This window comes from Aythya ferina, assembly GCF_964211825.1.
Source record: "Aythya ferina genome assembly, contig: HAP1_SCAFFOLD_85, whole genome shotgun sequence".
NCBI lineage: Eukaryota > Metazoa > Chordata > Aves > Anseriformes > Anatidae > Aythya > Aythya ferina.
Window position 1 is genome coordinate 22,588 of NW_028181430.1, and position 27,521 is coordinate 50,108.

General features: G+C 51.5%; 2 protein-coding genes and 1 pseudogene across 3 annotated transcripts; 2 read left to right on the forward strand and 1 right to left on the reverse strand.

Annotated features, from left to right (window-relative positions):
- Nucleotides 1–1,578: 1,578 nt before the first annotated feature.
- LOC311428471 (olfactory receptor 14A16-like) lies at nt 1,579–2,562 on the reverse strand (the record flags this gene model as incomplete). The annotated part of the gene is made up of 1 exon (XM_084539905.1): nt 1,579–2,562. The coding sequence occupies one exon, from the start codon at nt 2,560–2,562 to the stop codon at nt 1,579–1,581; it is 984 nt and encodes a 327-aa protein (XP_084396031.1).
- Nucleotides 2,563–10,416: 7,854 nt separating this feature from the next.
- On the forward strand, nt 10,417–11,331 carry LOC311428472 (olfactory receptor 14J1-like; the record flags this gene model as incomplete). The annotated part of the gene is made up of 1 exon (XM_084539906.1): nt 10,417–11,331. The coding sequence occupies one exon, from the start codon at nt 10,417–10,419 to the stop codon at nt 11,329–11,331; it is 915 nt and encodes a 304-aa protein (XP_084396032.1).
- Nucleotides 11,332–12,169: 838 nt separating this feature from the next.
- Nucleotides 12,170–26,981, forward strand: LOC311428474 (olfactory receptor 14A16-like; annotated as a pseudogene). Its single transcript has 3 exons — nt 12,170–12,302; nt 17,959–18,082; nt 26,163–26,981. The product of its transcript is annotated as an olfactory receptor 14A16-like (transcript).
- The last annotated feature ends 540 nt before the right edge of the window (nt 26,982–27,521 follow it).

Here is a 27,521-nt window from a genome sequence, read left to right on the forward strand (position 1 = left end):
TTTGCAGTGGGCAAATCTGGAGACCAATGGGAAGTGCATAGGTCCAGACAGAGAGCTGGAAAGGGAAATTCCAACACTGTCAGTTTAATCAGGACCAGTGGAAGATTATGGCCTTAAATGCACATCAGAATCAACAGAGTAGTGCAAGTGCAGGGGAAGAACGGTATTTCTTTTTCTGCAGTGAATATACATCCTGGAAATTCTCATTTTGTGACAACAGAAATTCAACTTAATGTGGGACACTTTGTGGAAAGGATTCACCCAAATCCCTTCAAGTGATGACGATTAGGTGCTCTATTCCTTAAATACTGAAGGAATGCACAGGATTTGGGGCAAAGCTTTGCTGTCTGATCATAAGCAACCAGTTCCACCTCTAGATACTCGGCTGCGTCTGAGGAACTTCCCTGGACTGGCCGCTGTCAGAGAGGACCTGCAGGAGATCAGAGCCCCTTGGGACTACAGATTGAGCCAGGTGGACTTGCCAGGGCACCTCTACTGCCAGTAGTAGTCTCTGTCCCTGTAACAGCAGCCCAGCCCAGCACAACAAACCCCATCAAAGACAAGTCGGGGGCTCTTGAGAAATGGTCATCCATCTGAAATGGTCATTTTGAGCATTGGTCATACATGTACAGCATTGGTATCACACCAGTGTTTTGTCCATTGCTGAGCAATACTGGCACAACATCAGGACTCCGTAAGGCTTGGATTGCTTTGGTTTCCACCAGTCACTGCACAGGAGATGGAGGTCCATGAAGCTTCAGGACCTCATCTAATTCCTGGGAGATCCCCAGCACAGAGTGCCTGTGCCCCACAGGGCCAGCCCCACTCCCCAGGCCAGCACAAGAGGCCTGGCCCAGCCACAGAGCAGCTCCAGATTCCTCTCCAGGATGCCATTTGCCATCAGACCCAGCACCAGTGGGACAGTCCCAGGACAGTCAAAGGCCAGTTACTGTTTGCTGGGCAATGTGGAACCAGGAAGGGAGCTCCCAGTGCAGTCCTCGGTCTTTCACTGGTCACTTTGGAACTCTGATCTGCCGTGAAGCCGAGAAAAGCAAGAGGCCTTCCCCGGGAGCAGCTCCTTGGGTGTATACCTCACACCACGTTTGGAAGACAGACATGGAAGGGAACAAGTGGAGAGTGTGGAAGTGAAATGAGTAGCATGAAAAAGCCACATCCTGCTGCTGGCCATGGCCATGGCTCCAGGGAAGCAGCAGCCCCGACCTGAAGGCAGCAGAGAGGCAGAGCCCAGCGGGCAGTGAGGGGCAGCTCCAAGGGCCACTGGGGCTGCTCCTGCATGTGGCAGATGGGCTCTTGGCCCTGAGCCCCTCTTGCGTGCTGGGGCTGCTCTCCCAGCTCCAGAGGTGGGAAGAGACGGCAGCTGAAAGTAGTTAATTTATGCTGGATTCTTTATTTTTTTTAGTTACATGGCAAAGCCAAGTTCTATAGTTACATGGCAAAGCATTTGGACAAAAAATAAAAAGAAATATTAACAGATAGGAAACATAAAATATCATTAATATATGATAATCACAAATTTCAGAGAATGGTATAAAAGGAAAATAATAAGAAAAGACTGTTCTAACATATTGTCAGAAAAACTTTGAGTCCGGTTAGGACTTTGGGTTCGTTATTTAGATGAAAAAGCATGTATCCAAAGAGTTTCTGCAAGGCATTCTTGAGCTCCTGGTTCCTCATGCTATAGATGAGGGGGTTCATGGCTGCAGGAACCACAGAGTATAGAACTGCAACCACGAGGTCCAGGGATTGGGAGGAGATGGAGGGGGGTTTCAGGTAGGCAAACATGGCAGTACTGACAAACAGAGAGACCACGGTCAGGTGAGGGAGGCACTTGGAAAAGGCTTTGTGCTGGCCCTGCTCAGAGGGCATCCTCAGCACTACCCTGAAGATCTGCACATAGGAGAAAACAATGAAAAGAAAACAACCGAATGCTAGACAGACACTAAGTAAAATAAGCCCAAACTCCCTGAGGAACAACTTTGAACAGGACAGCTGGAGGATTTGAGGAAGTTCACAGAAAAACTGATTAAGCTCATTGCTTTGGCAGAGGGGCAGGGAAAATGTGTTGGCCGTGTGCAGGATAGCAATGAGAAAGCCACTGCCCCAGGCAGCTGCTGCCATCTGGGCACAAGCTCTGCTGCCCAGCAGGCTCCCGTAGTGCAGGGGCTTGCAGATGGCAACGTAGCGGTCGTAGGCCATGATAGTAAGGTTATAATATTCTGCTGATATGAAGAAGAGAAAGAAAAAGACCTGTGCAGCACAGCCTTGATAGGAGATGGCCCTTGTGTCCCAGAGGGCATTGGCCATGGCTTTGGGCAGAGTGGTGGAGATGCAGCCCACGTCGAGGAGGGCGAGGTTGAGGAGGAAGAAGTACATGGGGGTGTGGAGGCGGTGGTGGCAGGCTACGGCGCTGAGGATGAGGCCGTTGCCCAGGAGGGCAGCCAGGTAGATGCCCAGGAAGAGCGCGAAGTGCAGGAGCTGCAGCTCGCGTGTGTCTGCGAATGGCAGCAGGAGGAAATCGCTCACAGAGCTGCTGTTGGGCATTTCCTTCCTTTGGACACTGTTGTCTATTGAAGAGAAGGAAGAAAAATGTTGGAACAGACTTCTCTGAGCACTCTGAGCACACAGATTTCTCTCAGGGAAACCTATTGCATCTCATAGAATTCCCCCCAGCCCGAGTCTCTCTCTGTGCAGGAGAACCTTTCTGCATATCTCCTGCTTGAGCTGTGGCTGGTGTTGGCTGAGAGCGGCACTGGGAGCAGGGGCAGCTGTGAGCTCCAGAGGAGTTGTTCAGGGAGTGCAGCAAGAGGGAAGCACGAACATGAGGGAAAGTCAAGTTCAGTCGACGTGTGGTATCACTGAGCTTTGCAGTCATTTTGCAAAATCTCATCCACCACAGTGTAGAGCAAGGTAGGATTTGCTTTCTTTTCCTTTCTAATCCTTAGGACAACAAACAAGCTTAGGGGTTTCTCTGAGAAGAAAGTAGAGCCAGTTGAGAGCACAGAAGCCGCAGTCCAAGTGAAGCTGGTCAGAATCCTCACCTTTTCTCCTGGTGTCTGATCAGGATCTCAGCCCTTCCCTCTTTTCCCAGGGGTGCAGAGACCTCAATCCAGCTGCCCACTGACAGTCAGCCAGCAGCACGGACATGGCCTTAGCATGGAAGTGTCCTCTCCTTGAGGTAACTGGATAAAAGAAGGATTCCACAAGAGAGCTGCGTCCTGCTGGAGAACAGTCTAGAGCACAGGAGGATGCCCCATAGACTTCAGATGGTTATCTGAAAGTTGGGGTGCATCCCCTGCAGTGTCTGGGGAAGGCTTGATCACTCTGCTCTTGGTTTACCAGGAGCAGCCATGCTATGGAAATCCAAGGGGCTTCTGCCAGACTTCCTCAACTCACACTGCAACCCAGCAGGACTCTCAAAGCCTACTGCATTGCCCACTACCCTCCCCGAAACAACACCCAGCAGGAGACCCTTCCAGGACCTGCAGCTGCATGGCCCTGCAGCCAAACACTCACCTTGTCAAGGGCTGTGCAGGTTTCTCCTGCAGGCAGCTCTCAGCATCCTCCCACTGCCAAGTGCCTCTTAGCCCTCTCTCCTTTTCTTCTCCCTGTGTCTGCCTCTGTGTCTCTTTCCTACTGTGCTGTGCAGAGGAGCTGCTCCTGGCCACAGCTGTGTCTCTGCTTCATGTGACTTTCTGAAATGTGTTTTCTCTGTCCCACGAGCCTGCCCCAGCTCAACAGCACAGCACCAGCCCAAGGCACTGCAATCACCCCTCTGGGGGCTTTGCTGATGAGCCCACAAACCTCAGGCACTCAGAGACAATTGAAGACATCTCTCCAGAAGTCCAAGTCAGAGGCAAGTTTCCTGCAGTGTCCCCCTGAGGGCCAGTACTGACACAGCCTCCCTTGGAGCTCATTAGAGCAGAACACTGGAGGCATTGAGGACAAGGAGACAAAAGCAGTGTGAAGGTGACAGTGATGTGTAGACAAAATGGATGTATGTTTCCAAGCACAAGGGCTAGGCCTTGACACCCATACTGTGGGAAGGGAGATCCTTTCCCTTGACAGGTTGCTCAGGGCTCTTTGTAGTGCAGTAGGAGAGGGGGATGTGCATGGCCAAGTGCAGGAGAATGGTACGACCCCTGTCTGGTTCTTAGGTGAGGGCAAGGAGGCAATGAGGCCCTGGTGCTTTAACGATCAGCTGTCTCCTCCTAGGTCTCAGTGACAGAGACAACAGTCATAGCCATGGACACAAAGTCCTGGTCCTGTTGGGACTTTCAGCCTTGTCAGAGCCCTCTACCCTGCCTCTACATGGCTTTCCTAGGGACTCCGAGACCTTTACATCTTTCCTTTTTGGCTGCAGACCCTTATCTCTGAGGTATCACAGCAGATCTGAGCTGAGCGTGATAACTCAGATCTTCTTGGTGGTCATGCCCCTCGTAAGGCAGCTCTCTAGGAATCTGACCTGGTTCCTGGTGAGCAGGCACCACTGCTCGTACGGCATCCTTTGTTGTGCCCAGGCCCTCCTCCTCCTGGGCACTACTCACTCAGCAGGGTCCCAGTCTGCCCTGATGTGTGGGGTTTCTCTTCCTCTGGTACAGGACTGGGCTCTTCTCCATGTAAAAGTCAAATGTTTTCTGATGTCAAAATCCTGCAGATTCTCAAGGTTCACCCACAGTGATGCTCCATTCTATCAGCTGTTAATGTCAGCAGGCAGATGGTTCAACCTTCACGTGACTGTGCTATCTCTGACCAGACATCAGCACAGCAAGAGTTCCTGGGAAACTGTCGTGGTTCCGCTCGAGTGGGCAGCCGAGCTCCACCACAGCCGCTCTCTCACTCCCCCTCCTCAAAGAGGAATGGGGAGAAAATATGTGAAAAGGGCTCAAGGATTGAGATAAGGACGAGAAAATCACGCAATAATTATTGTAACGGGCAAAACAGACTCGGCATAAGGAGATAGTAAGATTTATTGTCTACAACTAACAAGCGAGAGAAGTGAGAAAACAAAGGAAAAAAAAACCAAAAGCACCTTCCCCCCATCCACCCTTTTCCACCTCCTCCCCCCGAGCGGCGCAGGGGAACGGGGAATGGGGGTTATGGTCAGTCTACAGCACTTCTTCTCTGCCGCTCCTTCTCGGTCACTCTCGTCCCCTGTGCTGTGGGGTCCCACCCACGGGATGCAGTCCTTGATGAACTGATCCGGCGTGGGCTTCCCACAGGCAGCAGCTCTTTCAGAACTGCTCCAGATATGGGTCCGTACCACGGGGTCCATCCCTCAGGAGAAAACTGCTCCAACCTGGCTCCCCTACGGGCAGCAGCTCCTGCCAGGTCACCTGCTCCTGCGTGGGCTCCTCTCCACGGGCTACAGGTCTGGCCCGGAATCTGCTCCGGCAGGGGTCTTCCACAGGCGGCAGCCTCCGTCGGTGCAGGGCCACCTGCTCCACCGTGGTCTCCTCCACGGGCTGCAGCGTGGAACCCTGCTCCACCGTGGTACTCCATGGGCTGCATGGGGACATCCTGCTTCACCATGGTCCTCACCACAGGCCGCAGGGGACTTCTGCTCCGGCGCCTGGAGCACCTCTCCCCCTCCTTCTACACTGACCTTGGTGCAAGGCTGTTCTCTCATTCCCTTGACTCTCCCGGCTGCTGCGTGGCGCAGCGTTTTTTCCCTGTCTTAAATATGCTCTCACAGAGGCGCAAAACAACATCGCTTATTGGCTCGGATCTGGAAAACAATGGGGCCCTTCCCAAACATGGGGCAGCTTCTAGATCTTTCTCACAGAAACCACCCCTATGGCTCCCTGCTACCAAAACCTTGCCACGTAAACCCACTACACCCACACTTCCCTGAAGGCTGCAGACAGACACTTCTCTTCCCCACCTTGCTCTCACTCTGCTGTTCCCATGATTTCACTGCTGCCTCTCCACTCTCACCAGTTGTTCCTTCAAACACAAGGGCATGGGCTCATCCAAACTCCCTCTGGGTGACCTCTTGACCCACTGCACAAGTGCCAGTGCCTCACCTTTAAGTCAAGAATTTCTTCTGACTATCGAATCTAAATCTACCCTCTTGAAGATTAAAGCCATCCCCCTTGTCCTATGATAGAGTCATAGAAATCATAAAAACACAAATTTGGAAAGGACCTACAAGATCATTTAGTCCAACCTTCCTATCACTAATACTACCCACTAAGCTACTGAGCCATATCTCCTAGCACCTTGTCCTGGTTCTTCTTGAACACTGTGATGGTCAGTGAGTCCACCACCTCCCTGAGCAGACCATTCCAGTTCCCGACTACTCTTTGAGAGAAGAAGTTTTTCGTGATACCTAATCTAAACATCCCCAGGCACAACTTGTGGCCATTTCCTCGAGTCCTATCATTAGTTATCTGAGAGAAGAGGCTGATCCCCGCCTTACATCACAACCTCTCTTCAGGAAGTTGTAGAGTGCAATAAAGTCTCCCCTGAGCCTCCCCTTCTGCACACTAAACAATCCCAGTTCCCTCAGCCACTCCTCATAACACCTGTGCTCCAGAACCCTCAACAGTTTGGTTGCCCTTCTCTGGACATGTTCCAGGGCCTCGATATCCTTCTTGTAACAAGGGTCCAAAACTGAACACAGTGCTCGAGGTGTGGCCTCACTAGAGCCGAATACAGGGGGATGATCACCTCCCTGCTCCTGCTGGCTGCACTATTTCTAATACAAGCCAGGATGCCCTTGGCCTATTTGGCCACCTGGGCATACGGCTGGCTCATGTTCAGCCGAGCGTTCATCAACACTCCCAGATCCTTTTCCTTTTCACAGTCTTCTAGCCACTCTGCCTTAAGCCTATAGCGTTGCATGAAGTTATTGTGGCCAAAGTGCGCGACCCTGATCTTCAGGCAGATCAATACTATCTCCCAACTGGGTGTCATCTGTAGACTTACTGATCTAGGTCATCAATAAAGACCTTAAACAAGATAGGTCCTAGTACTGACCCCTGGGGGACACCACTTGTAAGAGGATGCCAGCTGGACTAACCAAAAATCTTGGTTAAAATCTCTGAGGAGAGCCTGTATGGGCTTTGTATGGACAACAGTAGCAGTGTCACAGATAATCATAGAAACATGGGATCACAGAATCATAGAATGGTTTTGGTTCAAAGGGACATTAAAGATCACTTCATTCTTCTTAACAGAGCTAAACAAACCCTAGACCACAAAACTTGACAATACCCTAACCACAGATGTCACACCTTAAACAGAATACCAAACACTCGGTAACACAAAAAACTAATTATTCCTTAATCTTTAATTCAGATAGGTGAGCCGTAGTCCCTAATACCATACATGCACAAATAACATTGAAAGTCCCTGTACCTGTGCATTAACCTTCTCAGCTTCAACACCCCTCCTAAACCTTACCTTAAGACGCTTGGCACCTTGGGGCAAGGCAGGAACTGAGGTTGCTGTGTAGTCAAATGGCATTCAAAGCTGAATGTGAGGGGCCATGGATCTGATCAGTTTGTGGGACACAAGGAGGAAATAACTGGGAATGCTTTGATGAGCTCAGCTCTGCCTCAGCATCTCCAGCCACAACAGGAGGAATGTGACTGTGGCAGTGAATGTGAGGTCACTTCTGTCTCTGCACTTGATAGGGCAGCACCAGGAACGTGTCACGCAAAGGGACTGTGAGGTCACTTGTGTCTGGAGGTGGCAGGTCAGCCTTGGCTTCTCCCTCGGATCTGCACTTTTGGGCTCACACCTGCCAGTGGCCCTGCTAGGCCAGCAGAAGGCAGCTGCTTGGCATGCTGACTGGGGGATCCCCTCTGCCTCCAGACCCAGGAGGACCCAGGCAGAAAGAAGGCCCCAACATGGGTTGTCCTGTCCCTTCTGCTTGAGTCCATGAGTGGGCAGCAGCAGGCAGAAGGCTTGGCTATGTCTAGCCAAGAAGCTGCAAGGCCAGCAGCAGGCCCCTGGCTTGGAAGCTGCTGCTGAGGTGACTTGTGTCTGGTTGGCTGAGAGGCCACAAGGAGCCTGCTGGGTTGGGATGCCTACTTCGGGATTGGTTTCCACCCTGATGGAGTTTACTTTGGTAGTAGGAAAGAGAAGGGGAGGAGAAAAACCCACGAAGCGTGCCCTGGAATGTTGGCACTGTCCATGAGGAGGAAGAAATGTCCAGAGCAACAACTGGTCTTGCTGGTAGAGTCAGAGGTAAAGAATGAATTAAGTACCTCAGCCTTTACCTTATCTCGAGATCCTTACCAGATTTCCCCCACATCCAATAAAGGATGATGATTCTCCTTAATCCTCCTTTTTTAAAGTATTTCTTTCAGCAGTGTTTGTCTTTGAGAGTTATATACAGATTGAGCTCCACCTTGTCTTTGGCCCTTCCAATTTTCACCTGCAGAGCCCCAAACATTTTGGACACTGCTTCAGACAAACTGGCGGCATGCATGAGAAGGAAGCACAGAAGAGGTGGAACCTGGCAGCCTTCCATCCCCTACCTTCTGTGACTCTGTGCTGCAATTCCATTCAATTGGTTACTCCTGTATTATCCAAACTTTCCTGCAGCTCCTGATGCTGCTGTCTTCTCAGAGATAGCACAATGACACAAAGGTTGAACTGTCTGCTTGCAGCCATGAATGGCTGACAGAATGGAGCATCAGTGTGGGGGAATCTTTAGAAACTGAAGGATTTTGCCTTGAGAAACCTCTTGACATTTACAAGAAGAAGAGCCCAGTCATGCAGCAGAGGAAGAGGAACCCCACACATGGGGGCAGACTGGGACCCTGCTGAGTGAGCATTGCGCAGGTTGAGGAGGGTCTTAGGCACCACGAGGGATGCCATACGAGCAGTGGTGCCTGCTCACCAGGAACCAGGCCAGCTTCCTACAGAGCTGCCTTATGAGATATTTGTGTTCATGGCTATGTCTGTTGTCTCTGCCACTGAACCTTATAAGGAGACTGCTAATCATCAAAGCAACGGAGCCTAATTAACTCCTCGCCAACCCATGTAGCAGGCAGGGGTCGTACCATTCTCCTCACTTGACCATGCACATCCCCATCTCCTACTGCCCAACAAAGAGCCCTGAGAAACCTGTCAAGGGAAAGGATCTCATTTCCTATGGGCCAAGGGACAAGGCCTGACCCTTGTGCTTGGTGAAACGCATCCATGTTTCCTACACATCAGTGTCACCTTCACATTGCCTTTGTCTCCTTGTCCTCACTGCCTCCAGGGTTCTGCTCTAACGAGCTCCAAGGGAGGCTGTGTCAGTGCTGATCCTCAGGGCCACACTGCAGGAAACTTGCCTCTGACTTGGACTTCTGGAGAGCTGTCTTCAATTGTCTCTGAGTGCCTGAGGTTCGTGGGCTCATCAGCAAAGCCCCCAGAGGGGTGATTGCAGTGCCTTGGGCTGGTGCTGTGCTGCTGAGCTGGGCCAGGCTCATGGGACAGAGAGAGCTCGTGGCAAGAGGGCCGTGGTGCAGAGAGACAGCTGTGGCCAGGAGCAGCTCCTCTGCACAGCGCAGCAGGGCTGGGGGCACTGCCTGCAGAGACAGAGTGCTTAAAGGCAGGCAGAAGTGGCAGGATGCACAGAACTCACTGGGGGAGAACACTTCCCAGCCCTGCACCCGGTAAGTCTCTGGCTGGAGGGCAATGCAGCTGCAGGCCCTGGAGGAAGGAGAAGCCGGGGGTGCAGGAAGGGCTGCCCAGGGCTGTGGTGCAGAGCAGGGTCCCTGCACTCAGCCGGACTGGGAGCCCAGGGGCTTGGGCAAAGGAAGGGCAGTGCAGGGGCTGCCTGAAAAGAGAAGGCACTTTCTGCACTCTCTGCCTGCCTCTTCCTGCTCTGATTGTGGGGCAGGCTCTATGTTAATGGGGTAGCTGGATTTGCACTGGTGACTGAGCTTCCTATTGCATTGAACTGAGACACAAACAGTTTAGTGATGAACATGAGAATATCCCTTCTTTTCTCTCTGCTTACAGACTGCACAAGGGCTTTTCTGAGCTGCTCTTTAGGACCTGCAGACAAGGGGATGTGTTTTTTCAACACAGCCTCTGTGTGCATCCATCCCCCAGCTGAGTGCTACAAGCAGCCAACAGCTGGGCACCAGGGGATGGACAGAGCAGCCCTCCTGGATGTGCCCTCTGGCTGAGCTTTGCCCCCACAGCAATGACATTTGTCAGTGCAGTGGAGCATGTGTCCCACTGGGGGCTGATGGGCAGAAGTGGCTGCTGTGTACAGGATACTCAGCAAACACAAAGCAGGGCTCCACACAGGGAGATAGACAAAGGTGCTCTTGGAAACAGGGAATGTAAGGCTTTCACTGGGAATTGAATTTTAGTCAGAGACTTTACTCATAAGACTCTATGTATGTATATTTGTTTCTCATTTTGCAGTCTCCATGTCCAAAGCAAATGTCCAACAGCAGCTCTGTGAGCAAGTTCCTGCTGCTGGCATTCGCAGACACGCGCGAGCTGCAGCTCCTGCACTTCGCGCTCTTCCTGGGCATCTACCTGGCTGCCCTCCTGGGCAATGGCCTCATCCTCACTGCCGTAGCCTGTGACCACCGCCTCCACACCCCCATGTACTTCTTCCTCCTCAACCTCGCCCTCCTCGACGTGGGCTGCATCTCCACCACTCTACCCAAAGCCATGGCCAATGCCCTCTGGGACACCAGGGCCATCTCCTATCAAGGATGTGCTGCTCAGGTCTTCTTTTTCTTCTTCTTGGTTGGAGCAGAGTATTTCCTTCTCACCGTCATGGCCTACGACCGCTACATTGCCATCTGCAAGCCCCTGCACTACGGGAGCCTCGTGGGCAGCAGAGCTTGTGCCCAGATGGCAGCAGCTGCCTGGGGCAGTGGCTTTCTCAATGCCATCCTGCACACGGCCACTACGTTTTCTCTACCCCTTTGCCATGGCAATGCTGTGAACCAGTTCTTCTGTGAAGTCCCCCAGATCCTCAAGCTCTCCTGCTCAGGTGTCTACCTCAGGGAAGTTGGGGCACTTGTACTAAGTATTTCTATATTATTTAGTTGTTCTATTTTCATTGTTATTTCTTATATTCAGATCTTCAGGGCAGTGCTGAGGATTCCCTCTGAGCAGGGCCGGCACAAAGCCTTTTCCACATGCCTCCCTCACCTGGCCGTGGTCTCCCTTATGGTCAGCACTGCCATGTTTGCCTACCTGAAGCCCCCCTACTTCACTTCCCCATCCCTGGATGTGGAGGTGTCATTTCTTTACTCGGTGGTGCCTCCAGCAGTGAACCCCCTCATCTACAGCATGAGGAACCAGGAACTAAGGGATTCAGTGAGGACTCTACTTGAATAGACACATCTTCAGCATATTCACCTATAATAATATGGCTATAATTAGAAATTCCATCTTTTCCAGAAAAATATTATTTCTGTTATTAAACGCCTGTAATATTATTTTATCTAACTATTTTGCCTTTGATTAAATAATGTTATTCTTAGTCTCATACTTGTCAATTATTTACCTATAGAAACCGGCTTCCTGTGTACATACAGCTACTGAAGTTACCTTGTGAATTTCATAGGTCTCAGCTTCTCTTTCTTCCCTTCTGTGGAGCTGGGGGAGCAGCCCCAGCACACAGGAGGGGCTCAGGACCAAGCCCAGCTGCCACATGCAGAAGCATCCCCAGCAGCCCTCAGGGCTGCCCCTCACTGCCCGCTGGGCTCTGCCTCTCTGCTGCCTTCAGGTCGGGGCTGCTGCTTCCCTGGAGCCATGGCCATGGCCAGCAGCTGGACGTGGCCTTTTCCCTGCTGCTCTCTTTTGGCTTCCACATTGTGCTTCTTTTTTTCTGGGTAAGCCCTGATATCTCCTGTACCTTGGTGACAGTCCTGTTGTCTCTGCAGTGGCATCCCTGTGGCTGCAGGCAGCAGCAGGCACTGTGCAGCCCTGGGTCACAGCTGGCCTCCCTGCTAGCACCACAGTACCAAGAGGGTCTTCCTCAGGGCAAACCCAGAAGCCTGGACACATCTTCCAAATGTGCTATCAGGAACACAGCCAAGGGGTTGCTCCCTGCTCTTCTGTTTCCTGTGGATCTTCATGGAGTGAAGGACACAGGATGAAAGTCCCAGGGTGGTTGCTGCGGAAACAAGGGCAGGACTAAGCACTCCCGTTGGGGCAGCACTTGCCTAAGGAGATGACAGCTGGTCTTGGACTCATCTGCATGGGACTACACCCTGCAGTGGGGCTGACAGCCGATGCCAGCCTGGAGAGGAATCTGGAGCTTCCAGGAGACGTCAAGGGATCTCCAGGGACAGGGTGCTCAGTGGGTAGTGATTAGAACCTCATAAAATGACTGTGCAAGGTCGTTTCAGGTAACAAACAAGGTGAATCTGAGGAGTGCATGGGCTGCTCAGACTGCTCAGGCTGGGTCAGCTGTCACTGCAGGTTCTCCTCCCAGCCTCTTGCCCTCATGCAGCCAACTGTCTCCTGGGGCAGAGTGAGAAGCCGAGAAGGCCTTGATGCTGTGCAACCATGGGTGACCAACACTGTTCTGGTCACATACCAAAAACACAGCACCACACGGCCTGATCTGCAGAGAGAAACACCGTCCCAGCGATGAGTCAGCATCCCCACAATGGACAAGAAGCTCTGGAAGGAGTTGGGAAGGTGCTAATAAGCACCAGGACAATTGAGGACGCCCAAAGGCCCTTCTGAAGGGTCACTGAGTGCCACCTGAGGGGCAGTGCTGGGCAGTGGGGAGGGCCACAACAAAGATTTGGGTAAAGGTTGTGAGGAACAAAGAAATTCAGGGCTTTAGCAGCTGTCTGTGTGCTCAGGTGGCCAAGAAGGCCAACGGCATCCTGGCTTGCATAAGAAACAGTGTGACCAGCAGGGCTAGGGAGGTGATCGTCCCCCTGTACTCAGCTCTGCTGAGGCTGCACCTTGAGTACTGTGTTCAGTTTTGGGCCCCTCGCTACAAGGACATTGAGGTGCTCGAGCGACTCTAGAGAAGGGCGACGAAGCTGGTGAGGGGCCTGGAGAAGAAGTCCTACGAGGAGCGGCTGAGGGAGCTGGGCTTGTTCAGCCTGGAGAAGAGGAGGCTCAGGGGCGACCTTATCGCTCTCTATGGGTACCTCAAGGGAGGCTGTAGCGAGGTGGGGGTTGGCCTGTTCTCCCACGTGCCTGGTGACAGGACGAGGGGGAATGGGCTAAAGTTGTGCCAGGGGAGTTTTAGGTTGGATGTTAGAAAGAACTTCATTACTGAGAGAGTTGTTAGACACTGGAACAGGCTGCCCAGGGAAGTGGTGGAGTCACCATCCCTGGAGGATTTTAAAAGATTTTTAGATGTAGAGCTTAGTGATATGGTTTAGTGGGGACTGTTAGTGTTAGGTCAGAGGTTGGACTCGATGATCTTGAGGTCTCTTCCAACCTAGAAATTCTGTGATTCTGTGTGAGTAGGAGGATGAGTTCACTCCTGGGACTGGGGCAGGGCTGAAGGGCCCTGCATGAAGCTGGAATGAATGAGAAGTGTCCACCTTGCATGTGTGCCTCAGCCTGGGAGCAGGGGCCTGCCCACAGTGCGGGATACCTGGGCTGTGCTCAGCTATGCCCCAGGAGATGACCTTGCTCTCTTCCTCCCCACCACTCCCCACACGGGGCAGGCCCTCAGGAAACACCCCTGAGCCTGGAGATGCACCAACCTGCTGCAGTGAGGTGCCACTACTGCAGGGGCAGAGGGGAGGGTTGGAGAGACACATGGGGCCTGTGGGCAAGAGTGGTGTGGTCTGGGGAAGTGAGTGCCTGGGAAAAGTTACCCTGGAGCCATAGGAGCCATTCTGGAAAGAAAACTTGTAGGGAGGAACCACACTTTTGTGGCACTGCAGAGCTGCTGGGCATATTATGCAGGGTGCTCTGATGGAGTTTTGTGTCCTTTCCATCGTGTCTTAAGTGCCACTTTTCTCAGAAATAGAGTAGCCAAAAGACCAGTGACAGATAGTCTAAGATCATGAAAGGCATCATAAGCATGCCCCTAAAAAGATAACTGATATGGAGAAATCAGGAGAAGCCTGGCCAGGAGAAATGTGAGACTGAGAGGAGGGAATAGGGGCTTGACCAGCTGAAATTAAGGATTTTGTAGAGGTAAGAGGGTTCAGGTTATGCTGATGCAGATGTAACCATGACTTAAAATAGACATACAAGGCAATTCGTCCAGCTTCAACCTGTAAACTTATTTCCTAAACCTAAATGCTACTCAGCACCCTGACAGGAATCCACTACTCTAATGACTGACCTCAGCGTACCCTTTGAAGACAAAACTCAGCCCATAGCTGCTTCCCCTAGCTCTTACTCTCTTAATCACTCTGATCTCTGCCCTTAATAGTAGCATCAAAATGGTCTATTTAACACTAGAAAAGTGCTTAAGAGACCTAAACCAAACCCTAACTCCAAATGAATGTGAGGGGCCATGGATCTGATCAGCTTGTGGGCCACAAGGAGGAGATGGGTGGGAATGCTCTGAGGAGCTCAGCTCTGCCTCAGGATCTCCTGCCCCAGTAGGAGCAATGTGACTGTGGCAGGGACTGTGAGGCCACTTCTGTCTCTGCAGCTGATAGCACAGCAGCAGGAACGTGTCATGGAAAGGGACTGTGAGGTCACTTGTGTCTGGAGGTGGCAGGTCAGCCTTGACTTCTTCCTGGGAGCTGCACTTTTGGGCTGACATCTGGCAGTGGCCCTGCTAGGCCAGCAGAAGGCACCTGCTTGGCATGCTGACTGGGGGATCCCCTCTGCCTCCAGACCCAGGACGACCCAGGCAGAAGGAAGACCCCAACATGGGTTGTCCTGTCCCTTCTGCTTGAGTCCATGAGTGGGCAGCAGCAGGCACAAGGCTTGGCTGTGTCTAGCCAAGAAGCTGCAAGGCCAGCAGCAGGCCCCTGGCTTGGAAGGTGCTGCTGAGGTGACTTGTGTGTGGTTGGCTGAGAGGCCGCAAGGAGCCTGCTGGGTTGGGATGCCTACTTCAGGAGTGGTTTCCACTCTGATGGAGCTTTCTTTGGTGGTAGGAAAGAGAAGGAGAGGAGAAACAACCACGAAGCGTGCCCTGGAAAGTTGGCACTGGCCATGAGGAGGAAAAAATGTCCAGGGAAACAACTGGTCTTGCTGGTAGAGTCAGAGGAATTAAAGTAAGGAATTAAGTAAAGAAGGAATTAAGTACCTCAGCCTTTACCTTATCTCGAGATCATTACAAGATTTCCCCCACATCCAATAAAGGATGATGATTCTCCTTAATCCTCCTTTTTTAAAGTATTTCTTTCAGCAGTGTTTATTGTCTTTGGCAGTCATAGCTGGATTGAGCTCCAGCTGGGTTTTGGCCCTTCCAATTTTCACTTGCAGAGCCCCAAACATTTAGGACACTGCTCCAGACAAATTGACAACATGCATGAGAAGAAATTGCAGTAAATGTGGGACCCAGCAGCCTTCCATCCCCTACCCTTCTGTGGCTCTGTGCTGCAACTCCATTCAACTGATTATACTTGTGTTATCCAAACTTTCCTGCAACTCTTGATGCTGCTGTCTTCTCAGAGATAGCACAATCACAGCAAGGTTGAACTGTCTGCCTGCAGACATGAAGAGCTGACAGAATGGAGCATCAGTGTGGGCGAACCTTGAGAAACTGCAGGATTTTGCCTACAGAAACCTCTTGACATTTAGAAGGAGAAGAACCCAGTACTGCACCAGAGGAAGAGTAACCCACACATCAGGGTAGCCTGGGACCCTGTTGAGAGAGCAGTGCGCAGGAGGAGGAGGGCCTGGGAACCACGAGGGATGCCATACGAGCAGTGGTGCCTGCTCACCAGGAACCAGGCCAGCTTCCTACAGAGCTGCCTTACGAGGAGCACGGCCACCAAGAAAATCTGAGTTATCAGACTCAGCTCTGATCTGGTGTGACACCACATGGACACGGGTCTGCAGCCAGCAGTGAAAGGTGTGCAGGACTGGGAGTCCTTTAAATGGTCAGGTGTAGACAGGATAGAGGGCTGTGGCAAGGCTTAAAGTCCCAAAATGAACCCAGGTCTTTGTGTCCATGGCTATTGCTACTGTCTCTGCCACTGAGGCCCATGAGCAGACAGCTGATCGTTGAAACACCAGGGCCTCATTGCCTCCTCATCCCCTCCCATAAACCAGGCAGGGGTCGTACCATTCTCCTGCACTTGGCCATGCACATCCCCATCTCCTACTGCCCCACAAAGAGCCCTGAGCAAGGTGTGAATGGAAAGGATCTCCCTTCCCAGAGGACAGGGGTCAAGGCCTGGCCCTTGTGATTGGTGACACACATCCAGTTTTCCTACACATCAGTGTCACCTTCACATTGCCTTTGTCTCCTTGTCCTCACTGCCTCCAGGGTTCTGCTCTAACGAGCTCCAAGGGAGGCTGTGTCAGTGCTGGCCCTCAGGGGGACACTGCAGGAAACTTGCCTCTGACTTGGACTTCTGGAGAGCTGTCTTCAATTGTCTCTGAGTGCCTGAGGTTCGTGGGCTCATCAGCAAAGCCCCCAGAGGGGTGATTGCAGTGCCTTGGGCTGGTGCTGTGCTGCTGAGCTGGGCCGGGCTCATGGGACTGAGAGAGCTTGTGGCAAGAGGGCCGTGGTGCAGAGAGACAGCTGTGGCCAGGAGCAGCTCCTCTGCACAGCGCAGCCGGGCTGGGGGCTCTGACCACAGGCACCCAGGCAGGAAGGGATTCCAGGCAGCCTGGAGGGTGCAGGTAGAGGAGAGCTCAGTGCAGGAGAAACCTTCACAGCTCTGTCCACAGTAAGTCTCTTCCTGCCAGACAGTGCAGGGCAGGTTCCTGGAAGAGGCACCTGGATGCGGGGTGTCTCTGCCTGGCCAGGAGCTGCCAGGATGTCTCGTGTGGCTTGTGCAGTGTGAAGGAGAAGGTGCTGCAGGGCAGCTGCAGGGCTGCCCAGGGCTGTGGTGCAGAGCAGGGTCCCTCCCTGCTGTGCCCCAGGGGCTGTGTGCCGGGGCAGGGCCTCTGCTGCCTGCCAGGCTCAGCCATCAGCCTGCCCAGGGAGCCCAGGGGCTTGGGCAGAGCAAGGGCAGGACAGGGGATGCCTGCAAAGAGAAGGCACTTTCTGCACTCTCTGCCTGTGTCTTCCTGCTTTGATTGTGGGGCAGGCTCTGTGTTAACAGAGTGGTTGGATTTGCACAGGTGACTTAGCTTCCTATTGCCTTGAACCGAGACATAGGTTAGTGATGAACCTGAGAATATCCCTTCCCTTCTCTGCTTACAGACTGCACCAGGACTTTTCTGAGCTGTTCTTTAGGACCTGAAGACAGGGAGATGTCCCCAGAGCTGTCCCCATCCCCAGGAGGTTTCTGCAGGGCAGAGCTGGGCACACAGCAGGTGGGATGGGGGCTGTGAGCATGGACGGGAGGAGACGTAGGGACAGAGAAAGAGCTTCTGGCAGAACAGCTGCAGGCAGCAGGGACATGGGCAGGCAGTGAGAGGGAGCTGCTCCCTCCCTGCCATCCCCTGCAGCGCAGGCGCCTTCCTTGCAGCAGCCCCTGGTCTCCTCTCTTCCCCTCACAGCTTCTGTCACGGCATGTATAACCTGAGGGGCTGAGAATATAGGGTGTCTGAACCCTAAATCTCTGTGTCACTAGACACATTTGCTGCAGACCCCCTCTACCTTCCTCTGTGGAAGAAGGCACAGAATTGGAGAATCATAAAATATCCTGAGTTGGAAGGGACCCACAGGGATCATCAAGTCCAACTCCTGGCTCCACACAGGTCTTGCCCCCAGGCTCCTACCATATTACCAGGAGCATATTCCAAACTCTTCTTACACTCCAGAGCTCTTGTCCCTCTGCTGTCTGTGCAGGGCAGATGGCACAGGGCTATGAGAACAGGTGGTACCTCACCGACACCGCAGCCTCTGCACTGGGTTGGGTCCGCCCTGCCTGCCCATGCCTGCTTCTCTCCCTTGCCCAGGGTGCCAGCTGGTGGTGCCTGATTCTGACAGGGAGTGCTGTGCACGAAGGGTGAAGCAGGAGGAGATGCTCCCTGTTTTCTCCAGCCAGACACTCATGATCCACCTGCTGGTTTTGTCTCCTGGGTATTGAACAGGGAAGATGCACACAGAGTCACACAGCCAAACACCCCTCACTCAGCAGAGGGAGCCACTGCCCAGGAACCTTCCCTCTTGGAACCTCGAATGGAGCAGAGTAGGCTCATTGGGAGCTGCTGGGCAGAGGAGGCTGCAGTGTACAGGACACTCAGCAAGCAGAAAGCAGGGCTCCAGACAGGGAGAGACACAAAGATCCTCTTAGAAAGAGGGAATGTAAGACTTTAATTGGGGATTAACTGATTTTTGCTCACAGTCATTACTCATAACACACCGTCTCACTCTCTATATATGTTTTGTTTCTCATTTCGCAGTCTCCTTGACCAAACTAAGCAAATGCCCAACATCAGCTGTGTGAGCGAGTTCCTCCTGCTGCCATTCGCAGACACGCACGAGCTGCAGCTCCTGCACTTCACGCTCTTCCTGGGCATCTACCTGGCTGCCCTCCTGGGCAACGGCCTCATCCTCAGCGCCGTAGCCTGCCACCACCGCCTCCACACCCCCATGTACTTCTTCCTCCTCAACCTCGCCCTCCTCGACCTGGGCTGCATCTCCACCACTCTGCCCAAAGCAATGGCCAATGTCCTCTGGGACACCAGGGCCATCTCCTATCAAGGATGTGCTGCACAGGTTTTTCTGTTTGTTTTCTTGATTGGGTCAGAATTTTATATTCTCACCATCATGGCCTACGACCGCTACGTTGCCATCTGCAAGCCCCTGCACTACGGGAGCCTCCTGGGCAGCAGAGCTTGTGCCCAGATGGCAGCAGCTGCCTGGGGCAGTGGCTTTCTCCATGCTGTCTTGCACACGGCCACTACATTTTCCTTGACCCTCTGCCAAGGCAATGTTGTGGACCAGTTCTTCTGTGAAGTCCCCCACATCCTCAAGCTCTCCTGCTCAGACTCAGACTATTTCAGGGAAGTTGGGCTCATTGCCTTTAGCTTCTTTTTAGGTGTTGGTTGTTTTGTTTTCATTGTGCTGTCCTATGTGCAGATCTTCAGGACTGTGTTGATGATGCCCTCTGAGCAGGGCAAGCACAAAGCCTTTTCCACGTGCCTCCCTCACCTGGCCGTGGTCTCCCTGTCTATCAGCACTGCCACATTTGCCCACCTGAAGCCCCCCTCCATCTACTCCACACACGTGGACGTGGTGATGACAGTTCTTTACTCGGTGATACCTCCAGCAGTGAACCCACTAATCTACAGCATGAGGAACCAGGAACTCAAGCATGCACTGAAGAAGCTATTCCAGTTGTCTTCCAGAAGCAGTTAGCTACAGCTCTTCTGTTACAATGGGAAAAAGTCACAAAAAAAAAATATGCCATAGAATCATAGAATATCCTGAGTTGGAAGGGACTCATAAGGATCTTCAAGTCCAGCTCCTGGCACCACACAGGTCTACCCAAAAATTCAAAGCATATGACTAAGGGCACAGTCCAAATGCTTATTAAACTCTGACAGGCTTGGTGTAGTGACTACATCCCTGGGGAGCCTGTTCCAGTGTGCGACCACCCTATAAGTGAAGAACTTCTTCCTGATGTCCACCCTAAATTTCCCCTGCCTCAGCTTGATGTCATTCCCTTGGGTTCCATCACTGTTGATTACGGAGAATAGATCAGCTCCTGCCTCTCTGCTCCTCCTCATGAGGAAGTTGTAGACTGCAATGAGGTCCCCCCTCAGCCTCCTCTTCTCCAGGCTGAACAGGCCCAGTGCCCTCAGCCGCTCCTCATACGTCTTCCCCTCTAGGCCCTTCACCATCTTCATCACCCTCCCCTGGACACTCTCCAACAGTTTAATGTCCTTCTTGTACTGTGGTGCCCAGAACTACACACAGTACTCAAGGTGAGGTCACACCAGGGCAGAGTAGAGCAGTACAATCTCCTCCCTCGACCAACTAGCAATGCCGTGCTTGATGCACCCCAGGATATGATTGGTCCTCCTGGCTGCCAGGGCACACTGCTGGCTCATATTCAACTTGCTTTCAACCACAACCCGTAGATCCCTCTCTGTAGGGATGTTCTCCAACATCTCATTGCCCAGTCTGTATGTATAGCCAGGGTTGCCCCATCCCAGGTGCAGGACCCAGCACTTGTCTTTGTTAAACTTCATGTGGTTGGTGATTGCCCAGCTCTCCAATCAGTCCAGGTCTCTCTGCAAGGCCTTTCTACAATCAGCAGAATCTGCAATTTCTCCAAGTCTGGTGTCGTCGGCAAATTTGCTCAGAACACCTTCTAGTCCTACTTCCAAATCATTTATAAAGACATTGAAGAGGACTAGCACTAAAATGGAGTCTTGGGGGACCCCACTGGTGACCATCCACCAGCCTGATGTGGCCCCGTTTACCACAACTCTTTGAGCCCTACCCTTCAGCCAATTGCTCACCCGTTCCATGATGTTTCTGTTAAGTTGTATGCTGGACATTTTGTCCAGTAGGGTCCTTTGAGAAACTGTGTCAAAAGCCTTACTGAAATCCAAAAAGATCACATCAGCTGGTTTCCCTTGATCGACTAGATGGGTGATCTTCTCATAAAAGGAAATCAAATTTGTCAAACAGGACCTACCCCTCATGAACCCATGTTGGCTGGGACCAGTGACTGCTTTGTCTCCCAGGTGCGCTTCAATAACTCCTAGGATAATCTCCATAATTTTACAAGGAACTGATGTGAGACTGACAGGCCTGTAGTTGACAGGGTCTTCTTTCTTGCCCTTCTTGAAAATTGGGACAACGTTTGCCAGCTTCCAATCTACTGGGACCTCTCCAGATTCCCAAGACCATTGAAAAATTATTGAGAGAGGTCATGCGATGACATCAGCCAGCTCTTTAAGCACCCTGGGATGGATCCCATCTGGATCCATGGACTTGTATGGATCCGGGTGGAGCAGGAAATTCTGCACACGCTCAAGGTCTGTTGGGAGTTTGTCATTCACATTGGCATGGTTCTCCAGCTCAGGGCACCCAGGGTCCCAAAGCCCATCATCAGCATTGAAGGCAGAGGTGAAGAAAGCATTAAACGTCTCTGCTTTGCCTATGTCCTCGTCTGTGAGGAGACCTTGCCCGTCAAGTAAAGGACCTATGTTTTCTTTGGTTCTCCTTTTTTTTGTTCACATATCTAAAAAAACATCTTGAATTGTCTCCCACAGATGTGGCCAGCTTCAACTCTAGTTGGGCTTTGGCCACACAAATTTTTTCCCTACGAACGCGAACAGTGTCCCTGGATTCCTTCCACATTGACTGACCCCGCTTCCAGCAGCCATACAATTTCTTGTTATGCCTAAGCTCCAGAAGATCCCTGGTCAGCCAGGCTGGTCTTCTGCACTGCCTGCTTGGCCTCCAATATTTTGGAATTCCCTGATCATGTGCTTTTAGGAGGCAGTGCTTAAAGGCTGTCCAACACTGATGGATGCCAAAACCTTCAAAAGCATCTTCCCAGGGTCCTTGCTGACTAGTTCCCTGAGCAGCCTGAAGTCTGCTTTCCCCATATCCAGGGCTGAAGTTTTGGTGGCAGTTTTCCTTCTGTCACCAAAAAAGTTTAAACTCAACTGCTTCATGGTCTCTATGACTAAGACGGCCACCAATTACCACGTCTTCCACAAGACCCTCTCTGTTTTCCAGCAACAGATCAAGGAAGGCACCTTTCCTGGTTGGCTCTCTTAGCACCTGCACCAAGAAGTTATCATCTAGGTGCTTTAAGAACCTTCTGGACCTGCTCGTGTTGGCTGTGTGATATACCCAATTAACTTCTGATAAGTTGAATTCCCCCATAAGGACAAGGGTAGTTGATCTCAAGGTATGTCTTAGTTCCTCAAAGAATAACTCATTGGTGTCATCATCCTGTTTGGGTGGTCTGTAATAGACTCCCACGATGACATCCCCTTCATTTGTTCATCCCTTAATCCTTACTCAGAGGCTCTCAACTTTGCCATCCCCAACTTGAAGCTCCCTACAGTCCAGCCCCTCCTTCACATACATCACCACCACCCCCACCTCCTCACCTGCCCTGCCTGTCCCTCCTGAAGAGCCTGGAACCATCTATTGCAGCACACCAGCCATAGGACTCATTCCACCAGGTTTTGCTTATGCCAATGATGTCGTAGCTGTGGGACTGGGCCAAGACTTCTAACTCATCCATTTTATTCCTCATACTGCATGCATCTGTGTAGAAGCACTTCAAATGCACTTCATTGCATGCAGCACCTTGTGGAGCTGACCGAAAGGCCTCACTGGCACACAGTCCCTCTGATTCTAGTGCACCATCACCAGCTCATCACCAGCATGCCTGGTTTTATCCCTTTCCCCCTTCGACTCTAGTTTAAAGCCCTATCTATCAGCCCTGGCAACTCCTGAGCCAAAATCCTTACCCCTCTCTGAGAGAGGCGCATCCCATCTGGTGCCAGTGGAACCGGTGTCACATAGACCTTCCTGTGATCGAAAAAAACAAAGTTCTGTCGGTTGCACCAGTCCCGAAGCCATGTATTAATGTGATGAGTCTGTTTGTCAGCATTGATCCCCCCTTATCGGAAGGACAGAGGCAAACACAACCTGTGCCCCTGATCCTTTAAGTAGTCTCCCCAAAGCCCCAAAGTCCCTTTTGATTGCTCTCAGGCTTCTCTTTGCTACCTTTTCATTTCCAGCCTGAAAGACCAGTAACAGGTAGTAGCCGGTGGGCTGTACCATGCACTTAACTTTCTTAGCAATGTCTCTTCTCCATAAGAAGTCTGTGGGTTGGGCCCAGTTGTCATGTTGGGCCCTCTGTCCCTTTCAGAAGGGAGTCCCCCATGATGATAACCCTATAAGCCTTAAGAAAAAGGGATGGAAAAATCTACCGCCATTCTAGAGGCACAGATACAAGAAGTGAAAGGAAAAATATTGACAAAAAGGTGTTCTGAGAATATTGTTTCTCCAGTTTCCAGCAGATAGTCCTCCAGACACACTAATGAATACTATGAGCAGGACTAGAGAGATCCTGCCTCAAGCCACGGGGAGAAAACAGACAATTGTGTGCTATTCGACTTTAAGGATTTAATGGCCTGGTACATCAGGCCCACAGCAGAATCAGGCTCTAGTGGACAGCGGTGCACAGTGTACTGTGATGTCATCAAGGGCCAGAAGCCATTTGTATTTCTGGAGTGACAGGGGGATCCCAGCAGTTAACAGTACTGGAGGCTGAAGTGAGTCTAACAGGGAAAGAGTGGCAAAAGCATCCCATTGAGACTATCCTGGAGCCTTTGTGCATCCTTGGCATAGACTACTTCAAAGAGGGTACTTGCAAGATCCAAATTTCACTGGTGGGTTTTTGGCATAGCTGCCTGGGAGATGGAAGACATTAACCAGTTGTGTCTACCTTGCCCACTCTTTCACAGGACCCTTCTGCTCTGGAGGTGCTGATGGCCAATGAGCAGCAGGTGCCAATCACTACCAGCCGTGCACCTGAGGCAGTATTACACTAACAGAGAATCCCTGATTCCCCTGCATGAGCTAGTTAATCAACTGGAGAGCCAAGGACTGATCAATAAGACTCTCTCACCCTTTAATAGTCCCATATGGACAGTGCAAAATTCTAATGCTGAGTCAAAGATAACAATGGACTTCTGTGGCCTGAATCAAGTCCCACCACCACTGGGTGCTGCTGTGCCGGGTATGCTAGAACTTCATTCAGTATGAACTGGAGTCAAAGGCAGTCAAGTGCTATGCCACAATTAATATTCCTAATGCATTTTTGTTCATCCCTTTCACAGCAGTACACAAGCCACACTTTGCTTTCACATGGAGGGGTGTCCTGCCCACCTGTAATCAACTGCACCAGGGCTGGAAACACAGCCCTACCATTTGCCATGGGCTGACCCAGAGTGCTCAAGAACACAGGGAAGCTCCTGAACAACTCCAGCATGCTGGTGTCATAATCACATGGGGCACCACAGCAGAAGAATTTGAGAAAGGGAAGCAAATGTTCCGAATCCTTCTGAAAGCTTGTATTGCATTTCAACCCATTGTCTTTTTAGGGGTGGTTGTGAGATAACAGCCATGTGGTGCCGACCTGCCTGCCAGGTTAAAGCACATCATATTTGACAACCACAGTTTAAAAGCACTAATCACCCTTTCAAAAGTCATTTCCCCTGTGTTCAGAGAAGGGCAGTTGGTGATGTGTTCAGTGTGCTTCAAACACCACACCTCAGCAGAGACCCTGCTGCCTTCGGGAGATGTCAGCCCTGAGGCCTTGGGGACACCTCAAGGGAGCCCAAGGGCACAGAGCAAGAAATGACATGGTCGGGTGCTGTGCTGCTGAGCTGGGCCGGGCTCCTGGGCACAAGGGGAGCTCCTGGCAAGCGCTGCAGAGAGACAGCTGTACCCAGGAGCAGCTCCTCTGCACAGCGCAGCAGGTCTGGGGGCTCTGACCGCAGCTGGCACGCAGAGAGGAGAGAAGGAGAGAGGGCTTGGAGGCACTGAGGAGCGCAACAACAGAGGGCAGCGTGTGGCAGGACACATCTGCAGGCTCTTGACACCGTGAGGCTCTGGCAGCAGGGCACTGCAGGTGGGGTTGCCAGAGGGGTCTTCTGCAGCTGGCAAATCTGATGGCTGATAGCATCTGCCTGGGTCATTGTCTCTATTTCTACAGAAAGGAGTAGAAAACGCTTTAGGGAATGGGAAATATGACTGGATATTTCAGGAGGAAGACCAAGGCAGGGGCTACCTGAAAGGCAAGACTTTTTTTGTAGCCTGTGCTTGCAGATTCCTGCAGTGGAGGGGAGGCAGGTTTCATGGTAATGGATTGTAGGTATTGTAGTGGAGACTGAGACTCCAAGAGAATTGCAGTGTGAGATCAGTTTGTCAGCAATTAAGTTTATAAAGTTCCTACGCACACCTCAGAACAGAAACTGCACCAACATCATTTTGTGGTCCTCTCAGCTTTTGATCCTAGCTGATCTTTACGAGCTGCAAGCCCCCTGATGCCCAGTGCTGGGAGACATCTCTGTTTTTGGGAGGTCTCTGCAAGCTTGAAGTGAGCACAGATCATTTGCAATGAGGATGAGCTGCCTCATCTGCAGGCAGAGCTGCAGCACAGGAGGGTCTGCTGAGTGTCCGTCTGTCCCTCCCTGGCCTTGCCTCCCCTGGCAGCAGCACGCTGGCATTCCTCCTGGCTCCTCCACCTGGCCGTGCTGCTGCTGGTCTTGTTTGCAGGCTGGCTGGGGATGGGGGTTTCACATGCCCATGGCATGAGTCCTCGGTGTGCCTGGGGGAAAGGGAGTAGGGGGACAGGGTGAGGGGTGTGGAGATGTGCACTTTGAGCCTGGATTCCTCTGCTCTCAGCAGGGTCTTTGCTCTTTTCAATCAAACATGTGAGTAGAACTTTCCTGCAACACTTACAGGGCAGCTGAGACCATACTTGATAGACAGACTGGCTGTCCTCCCTAAAGAACACTGTGCACTAAAGTGACAGTCCCTTTTTCTCTGATAATGATCTACAAGGATTCCCTTTGAGTCCAGTAAAAATAGCCAGGATCGGTGGCTTGGAAACATTCCTCAGGAGTGGTGGGACAGCTGAAACAAAAAACTCAAAAAACAAAAATTTAAAATAAAATTTAAAAAAGCCTCCATAACTCTGCCTTGCAGTTTGGCGAACTGGGAGCAACACTGCGGAAAACTTCTTTGAGATCAGGAGGGAAGAGAAACTGACATTTCCCCATGTTCCTCTTCACCTCTTGCTGTAGGACAGGACTGGCTCCTGCATTACCCACAGTAGAGCCCCCTGTTCCAAGAGACAGCCTCAAGCAGAATGAATCAGGATGCATGAAAGGGATCTGCCAAATGTCTGCCAGAAAGTACACAATATAGGCAATGACTTTAAATGAGAAACTGAATTTGTTTCCCTCTGATACATTTCTTGTACATTATTACTCTCATCCTCTTCTTTGCTCAGGACCACATCCCGAAAAAAGCAGATGTCCAACAGAAGCACCATCACTGAGTTCCTCCTGCTGGCATTCGCAGACACACGCGAGCTGCAGCTCCTGCACTTCGCGCTCTTCCTGGGCATCTACCTGGCTGCCCTCCTGGGCAACGGCCTCATCCTCAGCGTCGTAGCCTGCCACCACCGCCTCCACACCCCCATGTACTTCTTCCTCCTCAACCTCGCCCTCCTCGACGTGGGCTGCATCTCCACCACTCTGCCCAAAGCCATGGCCAATGCCCTCTGGGACAACAGGGCCATCTCTTATCAAGGATGTGCTACAAAGGTCTTTTTCTTTCTCTTCTTTATAGCAGCAGAATATTCCCTTCTCACCATCATGGCCTATGACCGCTACGTTGCCATCTGCAAGCCCCTGCACTACGGGAACCTCCTGGGCAGCAGAACTTGTGCCCAGATGGCAGCAGCTGCCTGGGGCAGTGGCTTTCTCAATGCTGTCCTGCACACGGCCACTACATTTTCAGTGCCCCTCTACCAAGGCAATGCTGTGGACCAGTTCTTCTGTGAAGTCCCCCACATTCTCAAGCTTTCCTGCTCAGATTCCTATCTCAGAGAATTTGGGGCAGTTCTGTTTAGCATTTTTTTATCATTTGTTTGTTCATTGTGTTGTCCTATGTTCAGATCTTCAGGGCAGTGCTGAGGATGCCCTCTTCTCAGGGCCGGCACAAAGCCTTTTCCACGTGCCTCCCTCACCTGCTTGTGGTCTCCCTCTTTGTCAGCACTGGCATATTTTCCTACCTGAAGCCCCCCTCCATTTTCTCACCATCCCTGGACCTGGTGGTGGCATTTCTGTGCTCGGTGGTGCCTCCAGCCCTGAACCCCATCATCTACAGCATGAGGAACCAGGATCTCAAGGATGCAGTGAGGAAACTGTTTCCATACATGCTTCTTAAGCACCCACGGTGTGTTCAGAAGATGTATTCTTAATACTATGCAAATATTTTGATTCATATTATATCATATCATTTTTATTGTTACTAGAGTTATCATGACATTATCATTCATAATAATACTAAAATAAATAAAAGGGTATTTGGAAAAATGACACAACATTTTAAATTATTTTTCTCTGTAAAAAAATTAACAATATTTCATTTTGTTTTTAATAATCTCATTCTTAGCATTCTGTATGTTACATCTTGTGTTAGGTTTGACCACATCGTCTAATGTATATATAGAAGCAGGCTTCCTTGGGAGTTAAAGACAAGAAAGAACTCAGCAGAAATTCATTGGTCTCAGTATCCTTCTCTTCCCATCTCCTCTGGAGCTGGGGGAGCAGCCCCAGCATCCAGAAGGGGCTCAGGGCCAAGAGCCCAGCTGCCACAGGTAGGAGCAGTGTATTTGGATTAGACCTTGTGGATCTAGGTGACAGTCCTGTCATCTCTATAGCAGGGCCAGCACAAAGCCTTTTCCACGTGCCTCCCTCACCTGGCTGTGGTCTCCCTGATGGTCAGAACTGGCATGTTT